This window comes from Phragmites australis, chromosome 5 (genome assembly GCF_958298935.1).
Source record: "Phragmites australis chromosome 5, lpPhrAust1.1, whole genome shotgun sequence".
Taxonomy (NCBI): Eukaryota; Viridiplantae; Streptophyta; class Magnoliopsida; order Poales; family Poaceae; genus Phragmites; species Phragmites australis.
The window spans coordinates 45,072,532-45,090,934 of NC_084925.1; the positions used below are offsets into that span (position 1 = coordinate 45,072,532).

Consider the following 18,403-nt stretch of genomic DNA (forward strand, 5'->3'; position numbering starts at 1 on the left):
TATGTCAGATTTATGTTATCAACCATGGTTTTATTACTCGTGTTCTCCTTCCATCCTAAAGCGTAGCATCATGCAATCTTACCCACTTTCGAACGTATCTGCGTGTCATCCTATCATGCAATAAATCATTGACTTGCACCTTACGAAATCAAAACCATGCGCATTATGAACCCTACTACAATTACGTGTACCGGCCTATTAGGGGTAGCACTAAAAAGACTTTTTCGCTAGGCTGCACCACACTACATCATTGAATAATAGACAGGTTTTTCCCTGCCATTGCAGTAACACACGCTAATGATCTTACCAGAGTATCTGATTCCCCTTCATCAATATAATGCACTGCAGTATTGACTAAAGCATGTCATGAATCATACTTTAGACATGAAGTGACCACATGAAAGATCTTTAATCATAAATTAAATGACAACATATCTATCTTGACTCAAGCTTTAGACACAAAGTGACCACATGACATAGCTTTAAACATGAAATGTCAACACCTCTATCGTGAATCAGCCTTTGGACACGAAGTGACCATACGACTTAGTTTTAATCATAAAATAACAATACATTTGTCCGACTCAGGCTTTAGACACGAAGTGACCACACAAAAGAGCTTCAATCATAAATTAAACGGCAACACATCTATCCTAACTCAGGCTTTAAACATAAAGTGACCACATGACTCAGCTTTAAGTATAAAATGATAACATCTCTGTCGTGAATCAGGCTTTGGACATGAAGTGACCATACGACTCAGCTTTAATCTTGAAATGACAACACATTTGTCCTGACTCAGGCTTTAGACATGAAGTGATCATACGAAAGAGCTTCAATCAAAAATTAAATGACAACCCCTCAATCCTGGCTTAATCTTTAGACACAAAGTGACCACATGACTCAGCTTTAAGTATAAAATGACAAGTTAGGGGTTCATTTGCTAGAAAGCAGTAGTAACAACTACATGTCATTGTAACTTATTGTAGATTGTGTATGAGTAGGGTATGAGTCAGTGCATATTGCCTCATGTTCTACAGCTACAGACATGCACTGAATGCTTACGATGACCCTTATATGTGATATAATTTACTTTCATTGACACGTCTCAGCTTTTAGCATGAAATAAGAACACCTTTTTGCAGCACAACATCTCTGTCGTGACTCACACTTAACCATAAAATGACAACACCTCTATCATGACTCAGATTTTACACATAAAGTGATGACACGATAGAGCTTTAAGCATCCTATCTTATAGCTTTGACACATCCTAACTGCTATAAAATGATGAGGAAACACTCGCCCATGATCTTATCCCTTCTTCTATCATACCACACATCTTTCTCACGCTGTCAGCGAACGCTTTCGACATCCGCACGAAAGAAATCCCTAAGATCCACCCTAGCATCGCAATAAATCTCCCTCCAACACACTGAACAGTTCCTGGCAGTATACCCCCTGTGTATACTCTCCCTCCAACACACTAAACAATCCGATGCTCCAGTGTCACATCTGGTTTTAAGACCAAAACCAAATGTAAATTGTATGTATGTCAAGATCAATTTACACATAATAGCGGTGTCATTAGTGGATGACATACACAGTGCTCATTACAACGTTATCTATTACAAAAATGAATATACGGGTCTAAAGAAAATTACATAGCAGCAGAAAAGAAATACAGCGTAGTGCCCACTTCTTAGGCAGTTGACCAGAAGCTCCACAAGCCAAAAACTTTGCACCGTATTCAGGATATTCTTCATAAGTTTCACCTTCTAAAAAGAAACCATGAGTATTTTCAATACTCAACAAGTAGGGGTAAGCATGACATAAAGACTTAAACCAAGATTTCCAATCCTCTAGGGTTTAATTTGCATAAAGGCCAATTTAGCCTAAAGCTACAGAAAAACAGTTTTATTTTAAAAAGGAAAGAAATACAACAGATCTCCTTTAACCTCCGAGAATTCAACCATTTCTTAAATAATGGAAAACTTCCACCCGATTGATCATGTGAGGGTCCATGCTGCTTATAACCATGAGCACGGCTAAATATTCGGTTTGACACTCTGCAGCTATTGTACACTTTACCCATGAGTCATGACCAACTCTTTTACCGGTACCCATCGGGAGCTTACACACTTCCGAGATATGCGCTAAGAGATCATTACGAGACTTTTTCAAAGAGTCTCCTAGTATGCACTTGCTCACTGAGATTTCACCACTGTACATAAGTGGAGTAACCCTCCACCCTAAAAGCTTCTCCTTCTTATGCCAGGTAGAATCGGGAAGCACCTCTTCCTTCTTTACACATCTAATTGGCTCATACATCACTGGGAAAACATCTATTTATTTAGCTAAGTCATACCATATAGGTCTCACGGTTGTACTGTTGTCATAGGTGGTCGCTCCACGAACCGGTCCTTATTATGGTGTGATCAAACCGCTAGCTAGCCAACAAGGGTAAACACCAATCATATCCATATAAGATAACCATACCTGAAACACATCAACAGGCACACACCAACATACCTTTCTTGTCCAAACCCTAGATTCCTTGTTGCTAATTCCTTTAACAACAACAAATATCATAACCTACTTTTATCTCAACTTTTAATTTCATAGCTCATGATTCATCACCTACATACAACATAAGCATGGCTAAGCCGAAACATGACATTATTGAGAATATAGGCATCTACAAGTGTAAAACCTGTATATAAAGAAAGTGTTTTCTATACTACCCATTTCACCAAAAAATAGTAGGTATATTTTGTGAAACTGACTTTAAATGAAAACAGGGCTCACAACAGGATCAAGACACTTTCCTTCATCAAGGTGATACACGGTTCCTTCAAAGTCTTCTTTTTGGAAAACTACAAATTTTAGTGTTTATTTTTATACTGAAAACTAATTAATGCGCAAGGTATTACTGATGCTGACATCATAAATCAAAAAGAATTATTTTAAAAGGGAAAAAGGGTGTGGACCAGGTCTATATGGCCGTGGACCAAGAAGAGGCTTCAGTCCATGGGTCCATGGTGGACCGGAGCGGCTGGCGGCGGCGCTATGCGGCAGAGAGTGATCGGAGGAGGAAGATGAGCCGGAGCTCGACGGCTTGAGCTAGTCCCGCTAGACAGTGAAGGCGGAGATGGGCCTTGGCCTGGCAGGAGAGGGAGGGGAGGGCGGCTCTGGCTAGGCCAAAGGGAGAGGAAAAGGAGGTTTGGACAGATTTTGTAAAGGAAAACGACCTAAGGGGATTTGAGAATTAGAAAAAAAAAAGCCTTTTTTTTTACTTTTGAACCATTTTCACAAAGGTTTTTTTAATGAGCTCCTTCTAGTAAAATTTTGCAAATATTTTTCACCCATAAAAACCTATTACAAACTACATTAGCATGAATGCATCAAACATGATTATAACATATGGTAAATTAAATTTATAAATTAATTTTCTTTCTAATTGAACAAAAACCTATAGCCCCTATTTAATTCTAACAAAATTTTAACTATTGAGAAAATTTGAAAGTTAAGTTGTTACATCCAGCCCCCATGCAAGCTCATGCACTCAATCTATGCTCTAGCCCTAGCCACTATAAATAACTCCACCTTCATCCATTGATACACTACTCATTCCTCAGTTCTCTCAACTGCAATGTCATCCTCAGCTCCATCAAACCCACTTAAGAAATATTGGAGGATTTTCTCATCCCCTAGGAGGTCGAACTGCCAATGTAATTTTATGGTGACCCTTGTATGCTTCACGAGTCTCAGAACATATCCTACACCTATAGCCTATGCTTCTTCACGTGTGTCAACTTCCAGTACGACCCGCCTGGATATAGACCGTATGAGTACCCACCGATATAGTAATATAGATCACTCATATGACACTTTTCCATACAATTTCATGCACTATCTTTCTATTATCTCCTCTTATTTCATTTGTTCAGTCTCTTTCAACTATCTGTATCTTCATAGAATGTTTAGATATAGAGCAAAATAAACACCAGAAGCAATGGGTCGACGTGGAAATACGGTGGATGCGGGAAACTTACGAACGCCGTGAGTACAAGCAACATCAGGAGAAACAATAGATGAAGCGGCAAGAGGAGGAGCGCATCAGGACGACCGCAAAAGAGTGTGTTGTGACTGAAGCACGCGAAGCAGAGAGAGAAAGAAAGTGAGAGAGGGCCCGTCGCGCCTTAAAAAAGGCCAAATATCTTAGGTGCACTCAATAAAGAGAACCTATTGTAACACGGTATATTTTCATTCCTTAATTCATGTTATGATTAGCAGCGGTACGCTACTAAGTTTGTCTTTACGCGAACCGTATCTGTCATCGTTTGTTATCGTCGTCTCTTTATGTTATTAGCGTATGTAACCTCCATATCGGGTTTTATAATAATTGTGATTCACCACTATTATTGTTTGTAAATTATATTTTATATGCTCCTAACATTACTTCACTAAAAATTATTCACACAAATATAGATCAACTAAATAAATAAATATCGACAAAATCACATCAGACCAAAATTAGAAAAAAATGAACGACTCCCGGGTATCGTTAGCTCAACCTCATTATAAAACATTCGCGCGCTATTATTGCCTCAGCCTCTGTGTAACCATAATTGCTATTTTCGAAGGAGTTTAACTTTTTTTATAGGATATACACTGAGCTATTATTGTGCCTCATTAACATTTCCCAAATGTTTATTAAAAACAAAAAGTAGATATAACATGTCGGCATATAGAATACCTGACATATGTCGATATTCCAATTATCAACAAGTCTGTCATTATTCCACGTGTCAACAGACTTGTCGGCTGTCAACTGGTTCAATACCCATATTGGTGGCTACTTGGAGGTCTGTTGACACGTGAAATATCGACAAGTCTTTTCTACGCATTCCGCGTGATGATAGACCCCCGAGCCTAATATCACCCTGTCGATATATAGAGTACCGATAACTTGTTGGTACTTCACATACGGACAGGTAACTATTTTTTTAATTTTATTTTTTTATTATTATTTTTAGAGTGTTTTAATGAATATTATTATTAAAGAAAGCCAAGGGGTTCCCGTCATCCCGTGCCCAAATATCCGCACGGATCGGCCGCAAGCTCTTCCCTTTAGGTGTGTATGATTATAGGAATCTCACTGATCTGTATTAATAGATCCTTATAATCTCAGACAAAAATGTATTCAAATAATCATATCTATTATCCTAATTTGATTTGACAGATATACATATATGACATGTCAGGTATGATCTATGATAATAATCTTGGATATATCGAATGACAGATGTGTTGATCTGTATTTTATATGTGTATAACAAACTAAACTTAAGAATATCAGAATTTATCTAGGTTTGAATCTCTCGTAGCATAATAGACTTACGTTATATATATTATCTTATAAATTAAATAAACTTGTTAAAAGTCTCCACCTCTTTATATATCAGAGACAAAGATGTACAAACAAATAGATTGTGTAAATCCTATGGCAGATCTACTCTTAACGGAGCCAACTATCTCTAACTCATCATGACGTCGAATAAGCATATCCGCTCTGCTCTGACCGTCTTGCACGTTATGTCCCATCACCAAACGATGTCACGCTCACTCATCAGAACATCTCACGGTATTAAATACTAAAAAACTCCACACAATCTCACAACGATGCTCCCCAAAAGCAAGTGATTGAGAAAGGAAAAAATAATTGAGTATATGATATTAAATAAGACTTGTCCGGTTAGGTGAGTATCTCTCTGTGACCAGCAAAGACTGATCGCATGATCGTACTTTGTGATTAGAGGTCTAATCGCACGAGTTTCGCTCTGGTCACGCGATAGGTTTGTACTCTTGACAATACATATTGCTACTGTCACATAAGGCACCCCTTAGCTATTATACCGATATAATCTAATTTCAAATGCTAACTTGACAGATACAAGTTCTATATCTATTCATATAGTTAGACTCACTTATCATTATTTTAAAATTATTTTTTAATAAATATAGCTCTACTTAACTTATTTGTAGATACAAAACTCACCGAAACCTGTTCACTAAATCAAACACGCCCTTACGGTTTCTCACGGTGCCGCCGCCGAAACGGAACGAAGCTAGTCGGCCGGCTTCGCCTTGGCGCACGGAGTCGCGCTCACTTCCTGCAGTGCAGCGCATCTCTCGTGTGAGCCCCCGGCAGCCGGCTCATGATCCGTCCGCCTCGCGCAAGCGGCGGGGAAGGAAGGGGACGCCGCGTCCTGCCAACGACTCGCACGCGCGAAGGCCGATACTGCGGGCCGCGGCGTGTGATCCGCTGTTGCTGTGCCGCTCGTCTCACACGGATACAGCGGCGGGTTAATAACTCTCATGTGACCAGTGTTCTTGTCGCGCGTGCGGCAAGTTCACCTTGCAAACCACCAAGCCCTCGGAACGCAAGTTCAGACGGCACTGGACGAGCTTGTCTTTATTTATTTTGCATCTGGTGCAGAGCCTTATCGGAAATTGAAGATGTTCGAGGTGAGGTCAGGGGCCAAGCCGGGACCGATCTACGCCGAGCCTTGGTAGCAAACTGCTCAGTTTTTATTTCCCTTTGCTTGTGTGACTGCGCCTGAGTGAGTGCAGGAAGGTGAAGTGGGGAGAGTAGTGACGAGTTTCTTTTAGAAGGATGACGAGTTAAGGGAGCGAGCTGCTGGTCCCATCGATCTGGCGGTCGCGCCTGGTGTTGGGATGCGGTCGCCTGGGGGCAGGCCGGCACATGGGCGCAGCTAGCACACAGCAGCCTGCTCTGCGCTCCACGGCTCCAGTGCCACATGCCCGTCCCCAATCCTCCTCACCGTTTTCACATACACCACCCATCGCTACAAGTTACTCACTGTATTCCAGTAAAAAAAAATACGCGCTAGATGCTCTGTTATTATAGTACTGCTCCATGATTTTACAATTAACATGGGCTACATGACCGAGGTATTTTTTCTACTCCTACGTGTAGTACAGTACTATTGCTGCCTACTAGTGGTAAAAATTAAAAAATAGATAACACATCGTATTTTATTTTCTAAAATAGATAATATATTACCGTATTTATAAATTTTGCATCGTATTCGGTACCTCGTGTATTGAAAATCCGCTTTCAGCACACGAGTCGTCGAAAAACTGTGGGCCTAACAATTTTCGACAAGGTGTCAAATACGTTGCACCGTATTTGACATCTCAGTTGCCAAAAATAATCTGTATATGCCGAATACGGTGAGCAGTAATATATTCGACACCTTAGGTGTTGAATACAGCTAATATCCAGTGCTGTGACGCTCATGAAGAAGCTAGAACCGGTTTATTGTATGTGTTTGCTTATATTTTTATTTAACTCTCGATTTTGTTCAAAGTATAAAAGTAGTCAAAAAATTCTAAACGTTTTTATAAGCAACCTAGAGCTCAATAGCAATCCATTTTAATTGGTTTGATAAAAAAAACCCGAGCTAATATTTAATTAAAAGTCTCTAAATAAGCCTACTTTTATAAATTCTAGCAATTTTTAATACTCAAATAAATTCCTAAAATCTAGAAAATTTCACTAATATTCTTCTCATATGATGTACTAATTTATAAAAATATTTACAACCATAGTTATTTGATGAAAAACTAAGTTCTTTGTACTGCTCTATTTATATACAATTTTATCATTTCATGTGGTATTATCTTTTTAATTCAATTTGAATAAAAAAAATTAAACATTCATATTGATGCATATAGCCCAAAATATCAACAATTCGCTAATATTCTTCTCATGTGATACATGACATGTAGACAACTACTACTAAGATGATAAAGTTAGACACTTAAGAAGCATATAGTCTAGGAATTGCGAATATATATTTACATTCATCTTTTCAAAGCATGTAGTAATATGACAAGTTTTAATATTTATCAATAAAATATAGCAAATGGTATATCTAAAATTTAAACAAATAGATACAGAGCATGTATATGGGGATGTCATCTCTTAAAGCAATAAAAGAGAACTAAAAAAGAAATGAAGCACATAGAATAGTAAGAAGAGATTTAATATTATCTTAGAGGTTGCATGATGTTTTTAGCTTAGTGCCAGCAATAGATTAAAGAGAGCATGTTTGAATTAATCTGAGAAACAATGTTTTTGTGCATATTTGAATTTTTATTCAAATTGAATTAAAAAGAGAATATCATACGAAATGATAAAAATACATATAAATGGAGTATTACAAAGACTTAATATTAATATGAGAACCAATGTTTTGTTCATGTTTGAATTTTTTAATTCAAATTGAATTAAAAAGAGAATACCACATGAAATTATAAAATTGCATATAAATGGAGTATTAAAAAAAACTCACTTTTTCACCAAATAACTTAGGGTTGAAAATATTTTTATAAATTAGTACATCACATTAGAAGAATATTAGTGGATTTTTCTAGATTTTTGGGGTTTATTTGAAGCACCAAAAATTGTTAGAATTTATAAAAATAGACTTATTTGGAGAATTTTAATTAAATATTGGCTGGTATTTTTGATCAAACCAAACACTACAACCAACCCGTTCTACCTTCTTCCTGAGTGGCATATCCGTATTGCTGAGTACATGCCGTTTTAGGCAGCTGAGGTGTCGAATACGGTAAACAATATCATATTCAGTACAAATAGGCTCGCATGTGGAAATCAGGTTTTTGGTATGCTAGGTGTTAAATACATATATTAAATTTATAAATACGTTAATATATTATCTATTTTGATAAATAAGGTACCATATATTGTCTATTTTTTATTTTTACTGCCTACTGGCTGGGCAGCTATCTTGTGATTTGATTGGTTGTCTATATAAAAATAACTCGCTCAATAGATACGTATAGTCTCAAATAAACGTGTTTTGTTGCTCATATATACTGTTTTAAACTAGCTGGACGAATACAAATATATGTTTGCAGTTAGGCTTGATGGATACAGACTTTTGTATCTGCTCGTACAAATAGGCTCATCTGTCAAGATCCCAATTTTTCCATTCACTCATACAGCCTCAAATTTATCAAATAAACAGAAACTCAATTTATTGATATAGATACAACTAATCAAATATATTTTTTAACCAATCTAATTCCACTTATCCTATTACCCTTTAATCTGTATATATACGCGCAAGACTCCTGCGGACAACGCGAGGGGACGGCTGACTCGGCTCGAGCTCCCCACCGTGGATACGTAAAATCCGGGGGAGTGCGCCTTTCGATGCTGCGCTCACCCCGCGCCCGGTTCTGCCCTTGGCGAGTTCACCCTTGTTGGCTTACGGGTGCAGGGGCAGCCCGGTCATTTGCGCCGCCTCTCGTGTTGCCGCAGATCTAGGTGCCCTATTTCAGGCAGGGGAGGCCAATTCGTGTGGATTGGACGCTTCAAAGAAAGCGTAGCTCCCACTGAGAAAAGAGAGGGGTGGGTGGGAGAAGAGAACAAAAACTCACCTAGAGAGAGAGAGAGGCTGTGGCCTTGTGGGGGAGAGGAGAGAGGAGTCCTTTGCTGTTGCAGCAGCAGCCGAGGAAGGAGAGGGAGAGGAAAAGTAGGTGAGGGGAGCTTACTACTCATGAAGCAGTGAAGCACCTCACACCTGATCTCCCACCTCATGCATGTTGCATCGCCTGCATGTGTATGATCTTTTGGTCTAAAGCGTGATCTTTTACATGTCGACCTTGCATACAGGGCTCCTGCATTGCATTGCATTGCATTGCAACATCGATTTGTTTATTGTGCACAAGTCTGTCTCTCCGTCCTCTCGCTCTGTCTGTGCATGTGCTCTCTCTGCCCTGTTCAAAAGCTAGCCTTCAAGCTTTTGCTTTACCGGCTGCTTACACCTGCCTTTTCTTGCTGAGCTTACTGTAGGAGGGGGAAGGAGGACGAGCATGGCGGAGAGAGTTCAGAGTGGAGGTGAGCCATTGGAGGAGGGGAGGGCAGCCAGGCCGGCCAAAAGGAGATTTGGCGCGGTGAGCCCACCCCCCAGCTGAGGAAAAGAGGCGAGGGAGGAGGAAGAGGATCTCCTCTTACGTCGAAGGAGAGGGAACGCATAAAGGGTGGGGAGGGGGAAGGGGTGAGCTTCCAGGCCGCACAGCCCAGCCAAAGCAAGAAAAAGCTGCAGAAAGAAAGAAAGCGAGGAGGAAAGAAGGCTTTAGAGTGAGGCCAAGGGATCGAGTGGGTGAGATATATAGCGACTCCGACCCGAGAGCATCTGGTGCTCTTGCCACTCCTTCTCCCTTTTCTTTTGTTCTCCCTCCATTGTAGGTGTGTTGTTAGTGTGGAGGTCAGTAGCTAGGTGGTAGCTTAGCGTGCTCTTCGGTTCAAGCCGGTGATGGCATTGCAAGAACAGGAAGAGGACGGCGATGATGGCGAGGAAGAAGATGACAAGGAGGGGATGATGGGGGCGTGGGGGAGCTGATTTCTCCTTGTCTCGAGGTGTGCTGTCCACTTGTGGAGTAGTAAGATATTGGCACAATAGGCTCAATCACTTTTTCCCCTTTTCTTCTTGGTTTGATGTGCTTGCCTTTTCTTCGTCTAATTCATCATTACATACCCTTCCTGTGTAAGTTTATTTCGTTTTGCTGTTATTGGTGCTTTGCCCGGTTTAGAATGGAAGGAAATGATTGGTAAAAAAAGAAAAAAAAAAGGAACAGAAAAGAAGCTGGGGGAAAGAATGGAAGCCTCGCTCCCTACGTTGTCCTCTCCCGTCTTGTCTTGTTGAGATCATGTGCGGTGTTTGCTATTGTTGCGCTTCCCTCCCTGAGCTGAGCCAGTGTGAGTGCGCATCAGCAGCATGCATGAGCACGACAGCAAAATGCGTTTGGTTGCTTCGATTCATTGTTCGCCATGATGGCCTTTCCAGGCGTCCAGAAGCAAAGCTCCAAGAGGAAGAAGATGAACCGGCGACGGAATGGAGAATCGGAGATGGAGCCGTCCGCGCTTTCGCCTGCCCGTCCATGCGCTTTTAGCCGTTTCCATCCACGCCTCGTTCCCTCGGCACCGTCATGGGATCGGTGGACCTCTTGCTTGTTTATCTTCCCAATCCCCTCTTCCTGCGTCTCTCGCTTGTCCCCTCTCTCATGTCGTCTTGGTTTGACCAACCAACCTGCGTCATGGCTGCGTGAGGCACTGTGACCAGCACTCCACCCGGCTAGCTACTCGACTCGCACTCTCGCAGCGGCCGTGCCAACCTGATCTCTGGGGCCGGGCACGCAATGTTCGGGCAGCGCCGGCGATGTCAGTGATGATCATCATAAACGCCGTCCAAGTTAAGACCCATTGGTCGCGTGTCAGATTTATGAATCTCTTTAACGTGGGACTCCCTCATGATCATAGTGATTATGAATGTGGGCTGTGCTAAAACGAGCTGCCTGACAGCGACCTCTGCTGCCTGGTTTCAGGCTGCATGTGCCGAAATCAAATGCTCGTATTTAATCTGAAATAGTAGCAGCACTGCTGCTACAGATACAGTCTGTGTGTACGCGTATTATATCCGTATTATACAGATACAGTCTGTGTGTACCCATATTTATCTGAATTCATTCGGATTTCAAACTCAAACAATCCAAATTCAAGCTTCTGAACTCTTCATCTTCAGTGCACGGAAATTGGAGATGGTGGATAACGGGGTATTACCCAACTTCAAATGGCCCATGGGAATGGTGGGCAATGGGAACACCATTGTCCGTTGGAGAGTAGCGGCAACTCTGAGCTTAGATTTGTCAGTTTTTGGTAATCATGTAAGACGCCAATCCGGCGTGTTTAAAGTTAAAAGCGATCATCTGCTCCTATCTCAGGCTCCCGGCAGAGATGGTGGGAACTGGGAAGCAGAAGAGGACAGGCAGCTACATTGCGCCCGTGCGAGCCGTGCTGCGAAGAAGCGGCCGTTTTCCAAGTAACCCAACAGCCAAACGAGTGAGAGCTTTCCCCAGGCTACAGGGCACAGAGGCGGCTAAGGCGATCTTCGTTTTCGGCCAGATCCATTCCCTCTCCCTCGCCGGTGTCGTTGCTGGCGACGAGAGCGAGGCAGGCCGCCTAGTCAGCTGTAGTCTTATAGCTAGTTCTCCTCTAGCATAGGGCTTAGTTTGTATGTGTTTTGTTTCGGCCTCCGTGCATCGTCTGGGCAAGGCTTTCTCCGTGCCGACGGCGAGTTGCTGGGCCTGTCCGTGGTCCCGGCGGCTGTCGTGGAGGTCCCGAGGAGCGCTTCGAGCGGCTTCTGCGAGAAACCTGTGGTGTTCTTCGTGCGGTGTGCTGCAGGTGCATTGTTGCGGAGGGTGCTGGCCATGGGCCTCCTCGTCTCCACCACTGTGCTGGAGGGGTTGCCGTTCACGTCGCCGGTTTCATCGCCGGTGGCCTCTTTTGTTTGTGTTGTCTTTTGGTGTTACAGATGGAGCTTTTGTCTGTTGCAATGGGAGTCTGGGCGGCTTTGCCTGATGTTGTTGCGGCGAGCTATTGCAGATGGTATAGGTATGTTTGTGTGATGCTTGTCCGGATCCACGACGGACGGCACCGGGTTCTTTTTGGCCGGCGAGATTGCTCGGAGGGTTCATCGGTCTCAAGGTATCTTGGTTGCGGGATGCTGCTAGTGGTGGCTATGAAAAACCTTTTAGCCTGTTATGGCCCTTCTCGTCGGTGCAGAGAGCGGCTTCGGTTCCTTCGATTATGATGGCCGATGATGGATCAGAGATAAATCTTGAGGTGACAATGTTAGGACCCATGTTGTTTTCTCTGTTTTTCTTTGACCCAGGTTCCTGTACGCAATATGTATGTGCTACTATTGGTCAATGAAAGTCACCCTTTCTTAAAAAAAAAGAGGCGGCCGTTTTCCTGCGCCTACTCATGCCGCCTACGAGCCAAGGGCCGTGCAGCAGTTCTTGGCAAGAAAAGGAAACATGCAAACACTGAAGCCTCACATTTGCGGACGAGCATGAAGCACAGTGGTAAGACATGATGTTACGAGTCGAATCGGAGGGGGTTTGAGCACTCGTCCTGCATCTCTGGCCTCTAAAGAAGGTCGCACAATGGGGAGGTACTGCTAAAAAAAGTGGAGGGACTCATAGAGCATGCAAGCCACTTAAACCTGCTTACACGAACTCTTTCAGAGGCAAAGGTCTTGTAAACTTGTTTGAAAGACGGGAATTTTATCTAGACTAGTTAATTATTCATGTTTTGTAACAAAAATATAAATATTAGATAAAGTAATATTAAACATACATTTAAGGTATGCAAATATAGATACGTTATGGGAGTGTCGCCGAATAAAAACGTCAAGAGCAATGTTGTAGTTTTATTTCAGATAAGATTAAAAACGAGTAAAAAATTATCCATTAATTTCTCTCTAAATTTATTTTTATTAGTAAAACCGGTTATATATCCGTAGCCTGTAACAAAACGAGAAGTTGAGACGACGAGAATAGATAATAAAAGTGAGTAAATTATTTAAATTATTTATTTTTTATTAGATAAGAGGAGAATAGAGGAAGATATGATAAAAAATAACTCGTATTTTATATTATAGACTGTACAAAAAATCTCACAGGAAACAGTCCAATTTGTAAATGAACTTTTCGTGTGAATTTTCTTGGGTTTAAGAGTACATACCATGTGCCTATAGCAGCTCAGTACAAGAATCACATGGATGTGTTCAATCTTATAGGCAACAGCAGCTCGAGACGGGATGGAGGACTCGCGGCAACAGCAGCTGATCGATCGTGCATGGGCTCGGGTAAGGGTACTTTGTTTCAGGGTAGAACATCTCCAACCATATTTCTTTTATTTTGCTTTTTTCTGATTCTTTTTTTTGCTTTTTTTCTTTATTTTTTTTTATCTCCAACAGCTTCTCTTTGAGTGAAATCGTGAAGGAAAAGTAGAGAGAATCTTGTCCTGGAGGAAATGATCCTGTAAATCCCTTCGTGACGGGAACCGTGAAGAGAAACCGTTAGAGACTGAAGGGAACGAAAATCCCGGGATTCTGGATTCTGAAAGGAAACCGTTAGAGATGGTCTTAGAGACGGTGAATTATTATTTTTCTGATTTTTAGTTAAAATAAATAGGTATTTTTTTAATAGATTATAGCATTTTGGATTATAGAGTGTCACAATCTAGCAATCTATCTCTTACCGGATTGCAGAGTACAAAAGTCTAAAATACCATCAAACTTCCAAGAAATTTACTCCTCCATCACTCTCTAGGCTCAAAATAGCTAAGGGCATTATAGACTTTTAATATCTAAAAGTAACAATCTATCCAATTCAGAATTCAAATCGGCAAATAGCTATCAGTTTTTTACAATCTGGATTATAAGATTACAGTTTTTTTATAATTCATATTTTACGAGCAGTTTTTAACCCTTTGTAGTTGAAACAAGGAGCCTTCATTTGGGTGCGAGAGTGTCAGGGTCAGGACTCTGGACTGGCCATACTAGCAGCTCTGCCTGCACGGCGTGACGCTGAGTGACCACGAAAAATCTGTGCATCGCCTGCTCTGCACGCTCCAATGATCGAACGGAGGCCTCTTCCCGTTGGGAACTCAGGCCGGCCAGGTCAGTCAAAAGGTTGTGGTGAAAGTGCTTTCGCATGCGCCTCATAAAATTTCAAGAGATCACCAAACATTATGAAGTGAAACCATGTAAAATTTTGGTGGCTTCAGTTTCCAACAGGTTGGAGCTGGAGACACGCAGGGTCACTGGCCAAGTAACTGGTCAGTGCCCCAGCGGTCACGGCCTAGCCGTGTTCAGAAAGGAGACGATGCCGCGCACGAAACGATGCGATCGTGTGGCCGGGAGGGGCCGTCCACCGGCCCACGCCTCCGCGCGCTTGCGCCAACCACGGCGGGCGCCTATCAAAGAAAGCCAACGCTTGCACGTCAAAAATAGCCGGAACCACCATGGCTGGTTGCTTTCCTTCCTTGGCCTACCGAACCCGGCTCGCGGACGCGTACAGGAGACGACGTCGAGAAAAGAAAGCCGACGCAGCACCGAGCGCGATGGACCGCGCGACTCGGCCACCGATGGCGATCGATGGAGGCAAAGCAACCAAACAGTGATGGCCTAATTTGTTTTCCTGTCAACTCGAGCAAATCATGGGGGACAACCAAATCCATCTCCTGCAGTGTGATGAGTGCAGCAACAATGGCCTAATGATTGCATTCTGATGGTAAAGTGAAGGCGCTTTTTTTTTTCTTTTGTCGGGCAGTGATGAGGGGGCCGGGCCGGGATTAATCATGGCCTGGCTTGATAGGCTGGGCCTGAAGTACTAGCATGTTTTTATTTGACGGAACGGACCGGATCACTCCTGATATTTCGCGAACTGCGAAGGTTTTTTTATACACGCTTTCTAATCTTAGAAGGCCTGAAAATGAGATAATTTCAGGTGGGTTCACCTTCGATCGGAGTTAGATAAGAGAGGTTCTCTGAATAGTATAATTTCTCATATACCAATGGATGATAAAAACTAAATTCCTGATATACTCTAGTCAGTGATTGAGATGAGTCTCACGTGTAAAAGTCATATCGATTAATATATTCAGGTATTATGAGTTTTTTTGGCATATAAGGAAATGTCTCTTTCTAGATTTGGGAGGAGGGGATGTTCTAGATTCAGGTTTAAGAGGATTCTATGAATTCCAAGTTTAGAAGAAGCTTCAGGAGAGGCAAGTTGTCCACGGAGGAGACAGGTGTGGGTCAGGATGGAGAACGGTCGATGGGAGGTGCCGTAATGGGAGAGTGTGAAAATAGATTGGTTAGTATGATAACGGACGGTGAGGGTGGATACAGAGACGGGTAAGGTGGGGGCTTAATTCAGTCAATGCGCATAGAGAAGACCATTGCCAGGCATCCAGAGTAAGATGAAAGAAGAATGGACGTCTGATCTGAATCTAACGGCTGTGATTGATCAACGGAGAAAAATATTATTTTCAGCGTCTAAAGTACAGTAACACTCTTATAAATTTTTGCTGTAAAATTTATACCCGAATTTCCTTTCCACATGAATTGGACGTGTATCTAGAAGCTAAACGTGCTGTAAAATTGATCTAGTGTATCACAATCGCAGCTAATTCGTCCCGAAAATCGCGTGAAAATGTCGAATTCCGTCCCGGGATGTGCGTGAACTCGCGCCACTTGGACGTGGGAGTCGGGAAGCTCTGGTAGCTGGCAGCTGGAGTCGTCGTCTCCTGCCGGTTTTTATCCTGAGATCGAGCGCTCTCCGCCAACCAAACGCCAAATGGGGCCAACCGCCACACTGCCCCTCGCCTCTTTCCTCCTCCTCCGCCCCTCCGCCGCTGCTCCACGTCTCAAAAATCCGGCGGCGACAGCAGCAGCCCATGTCGTGCGGTGGTCGGGGGGCGGGAGGAGCAGGAGGAGGCTCCAGGCGGCCGTGGTGGAGGAGACCGGCGCGCAGGAGGACGGGGTGCTGCTCCCCAGGGAGGGGGATGAGGCGGCAGCCGCGGCGGCGGGGCCGTACGACTGGAGGGAGGAGTGGTACCCGCTGTACCTGGCGAGTGAGGTGCCCGACGACGCGGCGCTCCCGCTCACCGTGTTCGACCGCCAGCTCGTGCTCTATCGCGACGCAGGCGGCGTGCTCCGCTGCCACGAGGACCGCTGCCCCCACAGGTGCGGACTTCTTCTCTTGCCCCGCTTGATGCATGCAACTCAATTCTTTGAGCATCTTATGGCCAAGAAATCTGATTCCGCTATGAATGATTGGTTTGATTGAGATTTGTAACTGAAACGAATTCATCCCGAAATGGCCATCAGGTTAGCCAAGCTGTCGGAAGGCCAGCTCGTTGACGGCAAGATCGAGTGCCTCTACCATGGCTGGCAGTTCGACGGCCAAGGCAAGTGCGTCAAGATACCACAGGTCTCCCTCTCCTACCGATCCCATCTAATCTGCAATGATTTCCACGCTGCGATCGATCGAATGCCGAAACACTGGCTCAACTACTACATGGATGCAGCTTCCTGAGGGCGCGAAGATCCCGCGGAGCGCGTGCGCGCGCAACTACGAGGTGCGCGATTCGCAGGGCGTGGTGTGGGTGTGGCTGTCGGACGCGAACCCGCCCGACGAGCGGAAGCTGCCGTGGTTCGAGCCCTACGCGCGGCCGGGGTTCACGGACCTGTCCTCGGTGCACGAGCTCCCCTATGACCACTCCATCCTGCTCGAGAACCTCATGGACCCGGCGCACGTGCCCATCTCCCACGACCGCACCGACTGGACGGCCAAGCGCGAGGACGCGCAGCCGCTCTTCTTCGAGGTCACCGAGCGCACGCCACGGGGGTTCGCGGGGTACTGGGGCCGCACGCGTACGCCGCACCTCCGCAACCTGCTCCGCTTCGAGGCGCCATGCGTTCTCACCAACACGCTCGAGTACGTCGACAAGGACGGCAAGGAGCAATGCTTCTCCGCGCACTTCCTGTGCCGCCCCGCCGGGCAGGGCAAGTCCATGCTCATCGTGCGCTTCGGCTCCACCGTTAGGTCGCCGCTCGCCAAGGTCCTCCCGACCTGGTACTTCCACCAGAACGCGTGCAAGGTGTTCGAGCAGGACATGGGCTTCCTCTCGTCGCAGAACGAGGTGCTGCTCCGGGAGAAGGTGCCCACCAGGGAGCTCTACCTCAACCTCCGCTCGTCGGACACCTGGGTTGCAGAGTACAGGAAGTGGATGGACAGGGCAGGGCACGGCATGCCCTACTACTTCGGCCACAGCAGCCTGGCGCCGCCGCCCGTGCCGGCCGTCGTGGAGCAGGCGCCGGCGGGGGCCGTCGCAGGGATCTCGGCCTCGTTCCCGGCCAAGGGCGGCGTCGGCACGCTGCACGCGCCCAACCCGACCAACAGGTACTTCCGCCACGTCGTGCACTGCAATGGGTGCAGGGCGAGCGTCAAGAAGTACACCTCGTTGAAGAACGCCTTCGCCGCCGTCGCTGCGGCGGCCCTGGCCGCGGCCATCTTGGCAGCGACCAGGCAGTGGAAGGCCGTCTTGCTGGCGGCGTCGGCCGTGCTCGCCGCGGCGTCGTACGCGTGTGGCGCGGTGGTTTCTTTGATCACAACCAATTTCATTAGGACACACAGAAGGCTGTGAGTTGGTGGTGGATGTTGATACTGTTTTTGGGTAGAATGGCGGAGAGGGTCTTTTGCCCATGTATATTTGTATCTAAACGAGTGTGTTGCCATTATAGGTTGCAAATGTCAGCAGCAGTTCATAAGATGATTAGAGCTTTTACTCCTATCTCACAAGAAATAATCACTTTCCATGAAAAGCTGAAAACGTAGTGACTCTGTAGAGTCTAGAGTCATACAGGGCGTTGTGAATTTCTGAAGAACCAAATGACATGCAGCACACTTCAACTAATCAACTCTTTATAAC

At 44.5% G+C, this 18,403-nt stretch overlaps 1 protein-coding gene and 1 long non-coding RNA gene across 2 annotated transcripts; both read left to right on the forward strand.

The window, feature by feature from the left end:
* Nucleotides 1-9,409: 9,409 nt before the first annotated feature.
* LOC133919971 (uncharacterized) lies at nt 9,410-10,630 on the forward strand. Its single transcript, XR_009909981.1, has 2 exons — nt 9,410-9,680; nt 9,914-10,630. It is a non-coding gene; the product is annotated as an uncharacterized LOC133919971 (long non-coding RNA).
* Nucleotides 10,631-16,213: 5,583 nt separating this feature from the next.
* Nucleotides 16,214-18,265, forward strand: LOC133919972 (protein TIC 55, chloroplastic). The gene is made up of 3 exons (XM_062364566.1): nt 16,214-16,655; nt 16,800-16,902; nt 17,000-18,265. Exons 1-3 carry the CDS (start codon nt 16,267-16,269, stop codon nt 18,116-18,118), a joined length of 1,611 nt encoding a protein of 536 aa, XP_062220550.1. The 5' UTR covers nt 16,214-16,266; the 3' UTR covers nt 18,119-18,265.
* The last annotated feature ends 138 nt before the right edge of the window (nt 18,266-18,403 follow it).

Coding starts and splice junctions, on each gene's coding strand:
- LOC133919972 (XM_062364566.1), top strand. CDS start 16,267: ATGGGGCCAACCGCCACACTGCCCCTCGCCTCTTTCCTCCTCCTCCGC. Junction 16,656..16,799: donor GAGGACCGCTGCCCCCACAG/GTGCGGACTTCT, acceptor AATGGCCATCAG/GTTAGCCAAGCTGTCGGAAG. Junction 16,903..16,999: donor AGTGCGTCAAGATACCACAG/GTCTCCCTCTCC, acceptor ACATGGATGCAG/CTTCCTGAGGGCGCGAAGAT.